We start from the raw sequence: 17,058 nt of genomic DNA, 5'->3' as shown, positions 1-17,058 counted from the left end.
CAAGTAATGGGGTTTAAAATTTGCTCTTCCCCCTTAGGAAACCAACATGATAATTTTCTATGAAAAATACAGGAAAAATATCTATTATGAGCTCTTATATTCAAAACAGCAAGATTAAGTTCATAGGATGTTTTATTCAGCCTTATTATTTACAGGCATTGTGGGAAAAAGATTTTTATACAGCCACATACTATTTATCTTCCCACGGATTTCATTATTGTATGAATGGATGGTATCAGAACACCTGCAGATTAGGTAGGAACTATTTGCTTTGGAATTTGACAGTGGAGAAAGCGGTGAAAGGCAAGGGCAGCCTCCTGGAAAAGGGCAGATGAATGCCACCCAAAAGTACTCTGCTGTCTTCTCCAGCTTCTCCAGAATTTTTGAGCAGGCTTAGGCAAGACACTAAACAAAAATATTTGTAGGAGCCTTTGTCTTCATGCTCCTTATCTTCAGAAGTGTCCAGTTTTAACAAACAAGCCATTTTTTTCTGTCATGCTGAACATTTTCAGCTATACCTAATGTTTTTCAGAACTATAAATATTCTGCCCTTCTAGCAATGCATGCTGGTATCATAAGAAAAGAATTAGGAACAAGGCATCCTTAAAGTGCAATCTGGGCGCTGCCACTGGTTTGCTCAGCCTGGTGTATAATAAGCCATTTTGCTTCACTTCTTAGCTCTTTGGTCTATAAAGGTAATACCCATTTTCCTAACAGCAAGGATTTTACAAGATTATTTATGGTCACCATCATGTTTATATACGGTGCTATAGAAATACTTGCAACAATATGAGCTATTTCTTGCAAATGAGAATGATGTATCTATCTAGAGTAACAATAGAAACTGTGAGAAATCATCTCATCTTAAACCTCCTCGAGTCTGTGCTGACAGTCTTTCTCTCTGTCTGTGTACATTTATCTTCTTTTCCTATTCAGCAAAGGAGACAAAAGATGCATGTTCTTCTGTAATTACTACCGAAAAAGAGGTCAGATTTAAGGCCTAACAGAAGAGAGAAGCCCACCAATGTCAACACCTGGTGAGGAAAACTCTTTTAGAAGATCGTAAATTCTGGGTTTACAACTCTGGTTTTACGTTCTTTTGCTTTTTTACCCCCTACAGCTTCACAAATAAGCTGCATCTGAATCATAGGTGCCAAACTGAAAAAGTTGAAATAATAAAGCACTCCTCATTAAGTAGTGGGGAGACAGTGCACTAAGAGGCTGGGCCCACTACTGCAGCATCAAACCTATGAATCACAGGAACACAAAGAAACCCTATCTTGCTGTGTTACAGAGATGAATCTCCTAGCTCAGATAATGAATGATTTGAGGGTTAGAAAGGAAAATTAATAACACACTATTTAGTACCTGTACAGCTGTACTGATACTTCTTTTAAGTCTTTTTTACATTGTTATTTCAATGAAACAGTATTTTGTATTACTGCATTCCAGTGAACTTAATACTTGCGTTTACTACCTTGTCTAGTACTTGGCTTACAACCTTAAAAACATTTTTAACATAGAAGGTTTGCTTACTTTTTCAAAATACAATCACTGCTACTTGATACATTAACTTAGGTTCTTATCCCTTAAATTAATCTGTTGAAGAAAAATGATGTGTTTCTAGGGTGTCTACCTGAATTTAATGACATTCAGAAATTCAGAACATTTCATGCATGGAACTGGGTACAAGATCAGTCTTATACAGAGCTCAGATTACAACTATTTTTTAACACATCATTCTACTTAAATGGACATATACAATATTAAACCTCACTTAAAATATCAGTATATAAAACACAGAAGACGGGAGCACCCTCTCTTAACAATTTACTTTGCTTCTATCATATTTCTTTCTAGTCAGCTACATTCACTGCATATTGTTTGATGCATTTAAAAAAAAAGTACCTTTTTAAGAACTGTCCTCAACACAAATCCTATCTAATCCCATCCTACTTCAATGTCAGTAATCTAGAATCGTATAAACTGTTCAATAAATAATTCTAGCAATTCCAGTGGCATCCACCTGCTTAAAAAATGAATTTTAATAATGTATAAAGATGCTTTACTAGTTTAAAATCAACTACAAATTAGTTAGAAACTATCAAATACTTAAATAATAGATGTATTCCATTCCTGAGAAATGAAAAGTAGTCACTTCACTGACTTTCTACAGAACTCAGCTCTACAGCATCCAAAATTAGTAATGTCCTGCTACCTGGAACAAATACAATACCTATCATTACAGTACTGTATCATAAAGTATCATGTTACAGAAGGTTTCTCTGTGCAAACCTGAATTTCCAACTTCATTGCATTACCGCTAATTAATAATTCTCATGTATCGCGGCTAAATTCAAAACAGTACTGCTAAGGAGAAGCAGGTGTTTCACATTTCTTATTCAACTGGAGTTCTATTAAATTTAGCCCCCTCTTCCATATCTAAATATGACTGATGATAACAGAACTGCCTGGCATGTATTTCTCACAATGTATTCTTCTGTAAGGACAGGAAAAAAAAAGTTTGCAAATAAATTTTGGTGGGCCAGTTTACCCATTAAATCCAGTTAAAAGTCTTGCTAATCCAAACCATGAGGAAAGAGTAACAAAGTTACTTTTAGCTACATTTCTGTTATCTCATGTTACTAATACGGGCAATGGAAATTTAAATTTTTTGTAAGCTGCTTCGGAGCATACACATGTAGTTGTGCTTACTCACTTTGCATTTTAAAGGCAAATTCATATCTACTTTTGGAAATGCATACTTTCTATTCCTATTTAACTTAACTTTTGGAGGAATCCCCTATATTAAAACATTTGGGATAGATTTAAGTATAATAACTGCTTTAAACATTGCTGACTCAGAGTTTCACAAGTTTGATATTTCATGTCAAACCCCCCTCTTTTTTTAAAGTTTTAAATGGTTGAATGAAGAGACTGAGAATCACAAATGCCTTTCCCATCTTCCTATTTTCAAGAGATCTCCTGACTACAAGAGAAAAAGCCTCCAAGTTAAGCTTTTCCCAAACTACTTTAACAGACCAGTGATGGCTGAGGACTGTAGCAGTTTCAGATAGCTCGGTTTTTGAATCAGTGTAGTTAAGACAACAGCACAAAACCATGTTTGGACAACACCTAGTTACAGAAAGCCTAGATACTACGCTGCCAAACTCTGTGTAAGTATTATGTAAGTCATAATGAGGCCAAATGTGTTGTCTCTGATACTTGATCTATTTAGGCAAATCAGTCTATCAGTCTTAAATATATTCTTTTATAATAAATAGTTTCTATGACAGAAAGAGGAAACAATCTGTATGTACAATTTCAAAGCCTTTTATATGACTAAGAGAGAAGTCCCTCCTTTCATACTTTTTTTGTTCAGCCTCAGAAACTCTTCTCTGAGTGCAATCTGAATTACTCTAGGAAGCAATTGCATAACTTTAAACCTTAGAGATTCATAACACAAACTATAAAACACATCTCTCTGAAAACAGAAGTTGCCTTATGCAAAGAAATAAAATGTTCTCTACTGTGTTGCTGAGTCACCAATGCTTTTCTTTTTAATTCACTGAGCATGAGCCAGCAGGTTGCTTTTAAAAGAAAGATGTCTAACAGCTGAAGGGCTCAACTAAGCCAATTTAAAGGGAAAATAAAACCAAGAAAGAGCAAGACAGACTTCTAAGTACATCAAGTTATTTTTCCCATATATATAAGCCAAATATTAGTGATTTACTTTTACTATTTAATACTAGCTATTCAAAAAATATATTTGTGTAACTTTCCTAAAAAATTAGTTTTGCCCCTCACAAAGAAACAGAAAAAAAATTCAACATACAGTTAATATTCCTTCTTGTTACTCCCGCTAATATAGCTTATATCTAGCTTGCAGAAGTTGGTCAGGTAACAGAAATGAATTGTAAATTGAGTACAGTATCAATACTCTTGCCTTACAAATGACAAGCCTTTAAATTACATGGATAATACTATAGTCTTCACTAGAAATATGTTTAAAACTAGATTATAAATTCTGCTAAATCACCTGCTCCTCAATTCTAATAAGTATTCCATGCAAAATATAACCATTTCTTCAAAGTTTTTTCAAAAATCTGTTTTAGCCCAAATATATTGTCTTTCCTGTTTCTGAACTGTCTGGAATCCAAGTTTTCTACATCTTGACATCAAGAAGCACTGGTATTTGGGGGAGGATAAGGGAAAAAAATGCAAGTACACAAGAGGCATGCCTGAAAAAGTTTTACTACGAGTACCCATGTATTTCAGGCTATTAATATTGCAATTCTTCTCTCAAAATAGTTCTAAGGGCTACTGGAAGAATAAAAAGGCTATTTAAGAACATTGATGTAAAAGTGAATTGATTTATTTTCACTTTTATTAATTTTAATTTCAGTTTATTTTCTGTTGATTGGATGGGGTAATAGTAAACATTACTTAGTGTCTTATTATGAAATGCATTTCAAGAAAGCTGCGTGGAAAAGATTACTTTTAATATGATCAGTATTTCTGCTGCAATGACTAGTGAAGTCAAGCATCTATTCCCTATTAACCTACCTTGAAAAAATGTCTTATGGAAAGCTAAAAATTGCTTTTGTTTTGATCATGTCTGTGGTAATGACTAAACTTTGTCTAAGTGAAGCCAAAACTATACCTCTATAAACAATTTCTGGTAGGCATAAACTTAGCTTTCAGTGAATCATATTTGAAATAAAAGTTTTTTCAAGTTCATGAAAGTAAAAGTGGTGAAATTTGACTTCCTTCTAAAATGGATCTTGAAATGCAAAACTTAAAGCTGTGAGCTAGTACACACAGTGTCTGTTCTGCATTGTGCAAAATCTGAGACAAGATGCTTAGTCATACTCCAGATATTGTAAGCAGCTAAATCTGAAACACGTGCTTAAAATTCCAGGGACTTTCATTTTACTGCTGTGGTCAGATATAAAAGATGCATTGTTTTAGTGTGCTTAGATTGACTTAAACTTTCATAAAAATATTCTCTAGTTAAAAAATATTTGTTAATATATAACATACTTTGTTGTAAATAACAAATAAATAACAATAATATTCTTAATCCTGTGCATTCTGCAAGCAAATATGATGGCTTCTTAAGTAAATGTCAGATCTTCTGTGGTGAAAAGAAAAGCCACAGAGACTGAAATAACAAAATTAGTGTTTCATGGTTTGCAGAAGAAAAAAAGTTACAAGTTGCTAGGAAATTACAGAAATGCCAACTAATGGTGACTAAACAGAAGAGGAGTAGAAAGGAACTAAAAGGCTATTCTAGGATGTGATCTGTTCTTCCCATTTTCAGTCAGTAAGGCACATTTCTTGTGTTTTATTGTTAATTATTTCAGCTGAAACAGCTACATTATAACTTCTAAAGAGAAAAAAATATCTTAATGAACCAATTTAAATAACAGCATACAATTACTCTATTTAAATTCAGTTGGCGTATGTATGGTTCTCTGGCACTCAAACAAAAAAAAAAAACCAAAAAAGGGTCTCCTTTGAATTCATCACTATCTATGGCTTCCATCTGTTTTAGTTCAAACATAAAACTTTGCAGAATTTTCACTGCAAGAGTACGATGGTGGAAAAAAAGGAAAAAAAATCTCTTAACTGTAGACTGAAACCATATACTCATGTCCCTGGAAAGCACAGAATAGCTATGGAAACTTCACTGAGTTTTTCAAAAGCATGTATGTATGAACCCAGTTCACTTTAAAATATTAAAGCTTCGTCTTGTCTTATTTTCACTGAAAAAAATATTGGAAATACATAATTTTCATCTATTGTATCATAATGAAATATGAAGAGATGAATAAAAATTAAAATGGGTCTTTTCTGTGCTCACTGTGCCTCTGAAAACTCTTCTGCATTATAAAGCCAAAATGAAAACAGTGACATGGCAGGGGGAACAGGGGAACCACTTCCACTTTTCATGTCAGTGTGCATCGAAAAAAGTGACTAAACGGATTGGTTTTCAGGAATGTGAGAGGTGCCAGTGACAGCGTATTGCAGCAGAAGACCTGGATTCTCTGATTTTATGCCCAACATTAGGCTTTACCTTCTAACATCCTTCCCAATGGTAGATTTGGGTTCAGATAACCCAACAAATATTAGTCACCACCTGAGAGTGGCAAATTGAAGCAACAATGCTTCGAAACAGGGATGATCTAACTAGTTACCTTGTCTTTGATGACATATGCATGCTTTTAGTCCACAGCAGGTACCACTGGGCTAACTGTCCCCAGATTTAAACCCCTTTGTATTACTTTGTAATGTTTTGTAAACATGCAGAATAGACAGAAACTGAATATCACAATGGACTTAAATGATAAAATTGTTAAAACTGGAATTAATTCTCTGTAGAGAGTAAGAAACAAGAGATCAGATTTAAGAACATTTAATAAAATTTAAATTCAGCTTCCAGTCTGAAAAGGGAGGAAAATTAACTGGCTAAATAAATGCTACCTACTCACTAATGCTTTGTAGAGATTTTCAGCTTGAAAAAGCACTCCACACTTTTGGCTTTACATTGTAAATTTTACAATACTATAACATGCTATGTGAGTACTACAGGTCTTCCAACTGATTACAGACTTTAAGAGAACCATGAGCAGAATCTAGCAAAGCGTCTTTCAAATTAGGCCCTTATGTGCTAACGTAATCTATATAAAGTCTAGGAGCCCCTAGAAGTGGAGAATGGATGGGAGTAAATAACATTATAAAAAGGAAGAAATTTTTTTTTTTTTCATTTTATTTCTTTTTTTCAATTGTTTTGATACTGAGACTTAACTTCTGCAAAGCAAGCCTGAAGTCTTGGATAGTTTTAAAAGTTAAGAATGTGTTAGTCTAATTCTAACACCACAGATGAAATAACATTTGATCAGACCAAATAAAATGGCTTGGGCTCCCTGCCCCAAAGTTCAATGGTAAACTCCACCTGAGAATAAGTATGGAAAAACAGAATTCAAAAGAGTGAGTTACTGCACAGTGAATAGACGAGTTAAAATTGAAGCCCACAATTTTTAGCTATATGCTTGCTGCTGTGGCCAAATGATTTGAACAGAGCGCAGAAGGGTAAAAGGAACCAGCATTCTAAAGCCAAGTGTATTTCTGGACTTCTTCAGACAAACAGAAGCTGGACAATTAGGTTCATTAGCATCTTCTGGGGGCTTTAAAAAATATTTGAAAGGACAAAAACTGAATTTAGCAGTGGACTTAGTTTTCTTTTCAGGTTCTACTGCAAAGAAACGGAAAATTAACTGGCTAACACTGGTAGCAGTTTGATTCCCCTCCCACCCTCTTTTGGCTACCTGTAACAGAACAGAGTGTCTTTACAAACTGAGGTAGAATTTCCTACAGCAGGCAAGTAAAACTCAAAACTATTAATTTCTTGGGGGAAAGGAGGGAAGAATGGAGGGGAGAGGGAGAAAAACCTATGAAACTACTAAAGCTTAGGTTAAGTTCTAAACAGCTGTAAACCAATGTTCTCAATAAAATACCACTTAAGATTGACCTTTCATGTCAGTTGAGAAAATAATTCATTTGCTATTTTAGTATGACCCTAGAATCTAAATTAGAAATCAGTATTAATTCAAATATGCAGAATGGATGACCCTTTTTTCTTTATTTAGCATAGTAACATACCTTTAAGTGGATCATGCTCTGCTCTCATAATGTCAATAAGGGAGTTTTCCAAAGAGTGCATATTCAGACTGTCATACATTCTATTTCGATCCTAAAAGAGAACAAAATCCTTAGTATTGGAATACAAATTCTGTACTTTTTAACAGGAAACTTGACAGGAAGACAAAAGTGCCTTCTAAAGGCTGTACGCTCAGACACTCTGGAGATGGACAGTGATACAAAAAGCTTAAGATGCCTGAAGTTATTAACAGGAAGACCTGATTTTTTAGCAGTAAGTTTAATAGCCTCTAAATATAAACCTAGAGATGCACAGTGAAGAACTCTTCTGTGTATACACTTTGATAGCCTGTGATTGCCTGTTTCCTTCAGAAGAATTGCCTGAATCAGTTCTAGTGATCAACAGCACAGTTAAGTGTTAGGCTGTTATTAAGGAGAGTAATGCCTGTAAGAGCTCCATTTAATTTCGTACAGAAGTTAAACAATAAGGTGGGGAACTACAGGACAAGGAGGACAGTCACCTCATATGAAAGAAAGCATTTTCTTGGTTTTCTTGGTGCGGCTAAGTACCTCGCTCCACGGGCCCCCCAGCCCCCCACCGAGACTGCACTTACAGCTTCTAAATGAATACTGAGAACCTTTGCATACAAAGACATGAGTTACAAACAGTCAGCACTAAATGGTTAAAGATTGGAAAATTAAAGCTAAACTCTGGAAAGAAAATGTCACAAAGCTTACTAATAGATTAAAAGCTTTATAGAGATATACAGCTTTTTTGCACATGAAGATTAATACGAATTACCATAATACCTTACAAATATTTTTACTGAATATGACAGTTATTATAATAAATCATAAATGTTTTCACTGATTTTATGCTCGATTAACATTTTCTCACATGCTTTCTAATACACAGACAGAAAAGGAGATGACTACTACTTTGGTCTTTCTGGGATACCTTCAGAGACCCAAAATAGTTTGTGTAAACCCTTAGTCTCTTCTGCTTGCAAGGCTTCTGGCTGGGCTGTATTGCACCTAAAGGAATCCTGTAGTCATGCCTTAATTTTACTGTCTGCTTTCTGGTTGCACTGTAGTAATTCAACAGAGTAGGATGAATTACACTACACACATCCCATGACCGTTAAAATTCACTGAAGATGCACCCATCCAGTTAGTACATAAATAATGGGACAGAAGGTATCTGACCCACACTCACTGTGACTTTCCATGACAGTTCAGCAGAACATAGATTAATTGCAAGCTACATCCCTCAGCAAGCAGGTATTCTTCATGTTTGGGGAGTGAAAAAGCAAGCTTTGAAAGAGAGGTTTTCAGTGAGTCAGAAACCATGACTTAGCAACAGCTTTGCAAAACAAGCCATGATGAAACTAAGATTTTACTTTCATCTTTCTTAGAAAGTTCAGTCAACTTGATACAACATTGGGATGAAGAGGGAAAAGCCTTTTTTTTTCAGCTCACTCTCCCTCAAACAACTATGAAGAATAACAGCTTCCTGTTGGGCAAGCAAGCTGCTATGTTCATTTGATCAGATCCTTTTCTTTTCAAAGCCTTTAGATAATTGTAATGATAAATTAATAAAATAGATTTCTCTTGTCTCCTGCCACATCCCAGACCAAATGCCACTGACACTTTTTGAGGTGATCTTCAACCCCGTTTGAGTGCCAACAAGCTGCCAGTACTATTTTAGTTCACAGCAGCCTCTTTTTGGGACTGGCTGGCTTTCATTTAGTTCTCTAGCTGCCCTGAGAAGCAGCAGGATGAAACTGAAGTGACTAATCTGCCCCCATGCCCTTGGAGGCTCATTTCTCAGTAGCAAAATGAAAAGAACCTGCTTGCTGTTAGCAAACTTGCTTTCTGTAGAAGGTGTGAGCAGTGACAAAGCTGGATTTGTTCCCTACTGGCCCCCAGCATTCAGAAGGTATCTCATCAGGATTTCTAATGAAGTCTTACATTCAGCTGAAGTCAGTACTTGGTAGTTAGGTAAGTGCTCTTGAAAAAAATGCTGAGTAAACAGAAAACATGCTTTGCTGCCTCTATAGCTGATGGAGAGAAACAACTAGTACTGGTAAAAACTGGACTGAACTGTCTGTGTCACACTATCTTTGTTACAGGCTCACTAAGTAAGATTTTCTTATTTTTTGAACATTGCTATATATGTGTATGTTGAGATAATACATGACTACGTGGCAAGTGGTCATTAGCATAGACTTGACTTTGCTCTGGAGAGCAGAAACCTCTAAGAAAGGGCTCCATCATGGCTAACTCATAATGTTGGCGCACTCATAGATCTTACAGCGAAATGGAAGAGTACAACATGTGACATGTTTGTGATTCATTTGTACTCTGCTCCACTGGCTGACTTGGTGCAGGGATTGTAACTTTACCCTTGCATCATTCTGTTTTGCAAGTTTTGTGTATGCAAAGTGAAAGGTCTTGCACTGCTGAAAGCAGAAGTAAACTGTTTCAATCCTCTCTACACCTAAGAAAGTTCATGTCTATAAAGGTAGAAAGAGAGGTTTATTTCTTTGAATTTTATTACTTCTTTTCTGGCAGTGGAAACATGCAACAGACATTCACCATACAATATAAAGATGTTGTGAATACACTAAAGTAAAGCAGGATCTAAATACGGGAATTACATTCTGCGATCTCACTACCCACATCGCACTATCCACTTGTGAGTTGGGTAATATCAAGGTAATCAGTGCTTCAAACTTTTAACATCTATTCCAATTTACAGTGATGACCTATGTACTATAAAGCAATATTATCTGAAATTTCACTATCTCAAAAGAGGTAAGTAATTCTTTGGGTACAAGGTTCATTTTAAACCTTTGTGCAGCTAGGCTTTATAATGCTAAAACACAGCTTTATGGTCCCCAAATATGTACAACAAATCTTTAAAGAGCACCATGATCTATGCAAATATGAAGTTTTCATTTCAAAGCAGAACTTAGAAGTATTTCAGTAATGTAGATCACCTCAGCAAAGACTAAGATCTGCTGTAGAAAAAAAAAAAAAACACACAAAACTTTGAAAGAAGACAGTTCTTCTACAGCGTGCTCTACTGAATTAGAAAACTACCACCATGATTTTGCTCAATCTTTGGGGCAAACAGAAGAGGTACTACCACTGAACATGAATGTTTTAGACAGTCCCAAGAATCAGGACTATTTCCACGTACATGGAAAACTATCTTCAGTTTCATTATTTCAGTGCGGCTGATAAGCAGTTATCATCTAAAACAACCCGGAGCTACCTTTAAAACAAAATGGAAGTAGTCCCAACAATTAGAGCTATTTCCATTTCGTTTTAAAGGTAGTTCTGGGTTGTTTTAGAAGATAACTGCTTATCAGCTGTGTTGAAATCATAAAACCAAAGCTAATCAGTAGTACAAAGGCATTGATACATAATCGTATATGTTAATACTGGGTTTGTATCATCCTGATTCCAAAAGCTCCTTTTGTCAAGGTGGAATTCCTGTAAAATATTTTGCATTTCCCTCACCTCTGTGGCTCATCAGTTCTGTCCTAAGAAGCAAGCGAACACTTGCTGTGTCAGAAGGTCCACATCTCAGTGGAATGTCACAACATAACACTATTTTTGCCTCCAAAGCCAACAGTTAACTTCTCCCAAGCACTATGAATTTTCACACTGGCTTTTTACTTCTAACTGTGTAAACATTTGAATCCTGCATGACCCACCTTTCCAATTCCAAAATCACATCTGCATTCATACACAGCAGAATTGAAAACTTGGTTTTGGTAAAACTGCCGACAGATTCAGAGGTGTATGGCTAAGTGACAAATTGTCACCTCAACTTAAAAGTTAAGACTATGTAAGAAAGTTGTAGAAGAGTGATAATTATTTCTGAATTTTTACAAATTCACACAATATAGGAGAAGCATGAATTATCCTTCCCATAGAATCCAGTTAGTGCTAGAAAGACCTTTTGACAACATCATGCAAAATGCATCTACAGAATGCACATTTCAGGAGTCCTCCCCCATACGTCTAAATGCAGAATGAATGGGAGGAGGGCAGCTTTCTACAAAGAACCAGTTTCAGCACTAAATTGTTGGACAAATGATTTTTCTTGGCACAATCTATTTAAGACTTCTAAATATAACCATGCAATTTATGCAAAGATTATCCTGTTTGCACACTTGCAGAAACCCAGTGTAGTAACATCTCAAAGCTTATGTATTGTCATTTACGCATACAGCAAATACAAGGACAGAAACTATTAAACAGTGCATACAGTTTTGCTAATCTTTAACCACAAACACTAGAAATAGATGTTCACAGTTAAGAAGTTAAACAACTTTGAATTTTGGATACATGCTTTAAACTACTGATCTGTAGGACTATTTGAAATAAGAAATTAGACTTCTAACATTGGTATTAAATTCAGTAACTGCAAATATCTTTAAAACATGCTCCTTCACACATCCTTTGATAGTCTGAAGAAATGTAGCACCATCCAATGGGGGCCAGAAACAAAACTAGCCAGTTTTGAGTCTGGTCTTAGCTGCCTGCAAAAAAAGACTCTGTAGCTTTGACCTAGCTGAATTAACTGACCTTTTTAAAGCTCAATTAAAGAAACTGTTTTTTTTTTAAAATCATTTTCCAAACTAAAATGTTAACAAGTTCAATTTTTTTCACCTTAAAATTGACCTGAATAAAAATGTGTTCTAAGACTAGAAAGTGACAGCTGATTTAATAATACTCACAGACTTAAAGTATCTGAATATAGTTATTCAGTATTAATGTAAGCAGTAATAACCTAACAATTAAGTACATTATATATTCTAAAATATCATCTCTGCTAACATCTAAACTTCAAGTCATTCTCATTTTAGTAAAAACATACTGTAATCACAAGCCCCTTGTTGAAATCCTAACTAGCATAAATGAAAAACTTAATGTGAAAACCTTTGACTTAACTACAATTCTAGGTCTATAAAAAAAGGAAGGAGGAAGGCTTAAAGTAGACCCATGAAATTGCTTGGTTACTTTCCATGGTATCATTAGTGGTAAAGATGAACTACATATCTGGTAGACATCAGTGAATGGTCAACCCAACAACAGAAGTGTTTTAAGTTAAAATGACACAACCAGCTATGTAAGCTAGCTAAAATTGAGCCTAAAATGCACCAAGAACAGGTCCTGTGGCAAAGGCACACCTACCTCCCCACTACATAAGAATTTAAAAACAAAAAATCCCAACAGCATGTACTGTACCCATACTGGAGTACTTCAGCTCAACAATATATATTCATGAACTGCAAACAACCAGACACATTATGGAGATGATTAAAGGCTTGGCAAGATTGACAAGGCAAATGAGGCAAATCTAGAAGATTTGCTTCAACAAAATAACTAAAAGAATAATTAGACATTTGAAGGGGAAGTTGTTATTCAAGTTTTGGGCTCTTCTGGGCTTCTTTTGGTCTTTTTTACTCTCTTAACTGCCTCATCCTGCCCCCATCCAGAAATATCTATACAGTCTTGAGTACTTAAATGCAAATACATCAGACCATATGGTAAATGTAGTTTTGGATAGATCTTAGGTGAGAATGTATTCATTTTAACTTTGGAGAACAACCGTGCTTTGCCAGACAGAACGAGGTGAAGACATGCTACTTAGCATATACATCATTGTTATACTATCATGGCTGCTGAATACTTTGTTGAATTTTCCTAACTCTGATTTTGACTTGCGTTATTTGAATGAGCTGTATAACTGAAACAAATTAACAGTAGGAAAGAATTCTTAGTTCATAAATAGTCAAAAACGTTTGTATGGTAAGCCTCACAAACTTTCTGCTAATTGATTCCTTTGAATCGTTCATCTGTGCAGCTCCCAATACTATTTACTTCAAGGTCTTGATCCTGAAGTTCAAAGTATGGCAGTAGGCAGTTTTGTCCAGTTAGAGGTATCCCCAGTATGATCCCCAGCCATAAATACCTCGTTTTCTATGTTATTTTACCAGTCCCAGATAATCAGTCTCTTGCATTAAAAAGCCTGAGGACACTGTTCTATTGCAGGTATTGCCTTAGTAGAAATTAACTGGTAAAGCCTGGCATATAAATCAGTGTTTGGACGATTACACTAGCCCAAAGACTAAAAGAACTTAACAGCTAGATACTCCCAATGCCTCCAAGTTTAACATGAGCTGCCAAACACTCAGCACTTCTGAAAAAACAGGCCACCTATTTATGAGTCTAAAGACTGTGTTAGGAACCCAACTTTAGCAACTTGCTCTTATACCAGTATTGACTGGTATAAGTATCATCTAGATTCGTCATTTAAGCTGGTACCTATTTACTAAACTGTACAAAACCTGTCATACTGAGAATCTGAAATCCTCCAAATGGAAGTGACTGTAAGACAGAAGCAGCATGACAGCAGTTTAAATTAAATATACAAAACTAACACCTGTTGTGAAGTACAATCTTAACTCATTTTGCTTTGAAAGTGTTTTGTTTTCTTTGAAATCCATAGCACATTTCAAAAATAAAAATAAAAATGTGCATTTGTGAGAGATGGTACCCTACCATACAAATCCCCAGCTAGAGAGCTATATTCAAACGTGGATTAATAAAGCTCAGCTTTTAGGACCACAAACCTTGCATGTATTGTTTGTTCAAACAAACAGGAAGGACAAATCAAGGTGAAAAACACCCAGACATGCAGTGTATTTCCTTAATTCAAGAGACACAGGAACTAAGGTAATATTCATAGAATGCAGTATTTTTACTAGAACGAAAATTGTTAAACACTTAAGTGTATATCACTGAAGTGCATTATTAACTTGTTGTAATAGGTTTCAGTAAGCCTATCTGCAAGATATTAAGAAACATTAAGTTTGCAATCAAAATAGGGTTAGCAGATACTGCAATTTTAAAAACAGTTTTAGAAACGGTTAATTATTTTCCTCATCCAAGGAATGTAAATGAAAAAAATAATATTTAAAACACTGATTTCTATATGCTTGCATTTTCGCCACAGAAATGCCTGAACCATTTTTTTAAAAAAAAAAAATAATCAGTATCTGCGGTTAGAAATACATTTTTAGCTTTGTACTCTATATTGTGGGGTGGTTTTTTTAGGTCTGTTTTTATTTTTTAACTCTAGATCAGGGAATAAGAGAGAATATTCATATTGTCTAACTTTGACATGCAACGTAAGTACCTCAGCTAGAATCCCAGGGGCTGTGTATGGTCAGTGGTGCAAGGTATATTCTTCTAAAGAATTAGATTATCTAAATAAGGAGCCTAGATTCTCTCTAAGGAGAAGCAGGCTCCTCAATTAAGTGCTTAAGTTAGATGGTGTGAACACCTGACAAGTTTTCTAATTGTTCCTTAATGATTCCAGTACAAGGCAACAATCCCTTCCATATATGAAGTACCTGTAATGGTGCAAACAATGTGGCAGAACTTAAACTTGTAGACATAATTTTGTCTACAAAAGACCTTTAATTGCTGTAGTCTGGGTTATTTTAAAAACCTGAGGGAGAAAAAAAAAGCTTCTTATGGTGAGTCATATAAGAAAAACTTGGCTATTGGCTTAATTTGCTCACATTTAAATCAGTGTTGCCATGATGTTTAACTACTTTTATTTAAAAATAAAACAAACACTCTTGAACATTGGAAAATTCCTCTGAGAGATGTCCTTCATAACTGCTGTAAGCAAAGGCAGCTTTGCTGTAACTAACGTGGCTACTGTGAATTTTATTTCACATGGGATGTATTTCAGTATTGACTATGAAGTACAGAAAGTCTGCTTTCATCCCTTTAAGTAAGACACATAATTAATTATTCAATTATCAGTAATGACATTCATCATCACCAGCATATTAGTTTAATGCCAAGAAACATTTTTTCATCAGACTTGATATGACTTCTGTGCTGGGGACCATCCATCAATGCAAACACCAAAGAATAAGTAAGTTTTGTGGAAGGAAAAAGCTTTGAATTTGTGTGTGATTCCTTTGTGGCTTATCTTGTTTGCATCAGGTATGTGTTTTACAGAAACTGGAGGAGCAGCTGACACTTGAATGCCATTTAGATTATGCAAAAAACTTATAGCTTTATAAAAATATGGTAGCAGAACATTAATGATCTACAGAAAATTAAGTCAGTGAGAACACTGTCTTTTTAAGCTGTTTTCATTTGCTAAGCTTGAGGTAGCTAAAGTTCAGAGAAGTGCTTTGCCCCTGCCATGCAAAATGATTACTGCAGTTAAAACAAAGATGCATGATCATGCGGAAAAGTATTCTGCAAAACTGAATGATGCGGTATGTATTCAACATGCATACTAAGATGTTTGCTCTGTGGAAGCTTGGAAGAAATAGGTAACTCCTACGTAGACATAAATGCTTTCATCCAAGACTCTCCAAATGGCACAAAATTTAATTACTGCTATTTTTAAGCATCTTCTGAAATTGCTACTGTATCTTTAAGAATCCTCAATCTAAATACCTCAGCCTTTTATGGAGACAAGCACAGTACAAATTAGCAAGATGGGTGTTTGACAGCATTGCAATTGCCAGCTCAAGTCCTGATGAAAAGAAGCACAAGCTCCAAGCTCTGTTTAGCTTCTTCATTATGACTTGCAAAATATAAGAGTCATCACAAGGAATTAACCATATAACAAGTGTAACAACTGAAAAATAAGAACACAATTTAAGTGTAGCAAAGTAATTTATGGAAACATCCAGTATTTCCACAATAGCAATGGATAACACTGCAACCCTTCAAAGAGGTTTATTTTTACCATGTTCTGCAGCTATAACTTTATACATGTAAGGGAGATTTAGGCATAGGTAGATCTGCAGCACAAATACAGCCAGACAGGTCTATTTAATTGATAGCTCTGGTGCTCACAGGTAACACCAACGAAGTGTGTTCTTCTCACTTTGACACTCTTAAAAAAAAAAAAACACAAAACAAAACACCAACAAAAAATCCCCAACACTACCACCCCCAAACAGAAACACTAATGTAATTATTATGAAGTTAAATGGCAAGGAATTTTTTCTAGCCTACTAGATAGAAATTATTCAGATTATAGTTTGAATGCATAAGACTTTTGTTTAGACATAAAATGAGTTCATCTATATTAGATGACCACTGAGGAAGCTTCTGAAAGTTCAAAGTAATAGTCATACTGACTTGTAAGGCATATTGAATGGGTCAATATATTCACAACTTGTGCTTAGCTGCATATGAATTCCAATGTATACGTTGCTGCAGTTTCTACGTATGACGACATTAATATTTTTAACCCTGTTCCTTAAGCTAACACCTTCACTAGATATTTCAGTGTTCCCTTTCAACTGCTCTTTGAGCCCTCCACCACAAAGTATT

General features: G+C 35.2%; 1 protein-coding gene across 2 annotated transcripts in view; it reads right to left on the bottom strand.

The window, feature by feature from the left end:
- CPEB2 (cytoplasmic polyadenylation element binding protein 2) overlaps positions 1 to 17,058 on the bottom strand; it is a 55,311-nt gene that overhangs the window by 32,146 nt on the left and 6,107 nt on the right. For both annotated transcript variants that reach the window (XM_064449153.1, XM_064449152.1), the window contains exon 3: positions 7,666 to 7,756. In XM_064449153.1, the coding sequence (XP_064305223.1) occupies positions 7,666 to 7,756 (91 nt within the window). The remainder of the gene's footprint in view (positions 1 to 7,665; positions 7,757 to 17,058) is intronic.

This window comes from Phalacrocorax carbo, chromosome 4, assembly GCF_963921805.1.
Source record: "Phalacrocorax carbo chromosome 4, bPhaCar2.1, whole genome shotgun sequence".
Classification (NCBI taxonomy): Eukaryota; Metazoa; Chordata; class Aves; order Suliformes; family Phalacrocoracidae; genus Phalacrocorax; species Phalacrocorax carbo.
This window is presented reverse-complemented; position numbering and strand designations above follow the sequence as displayed.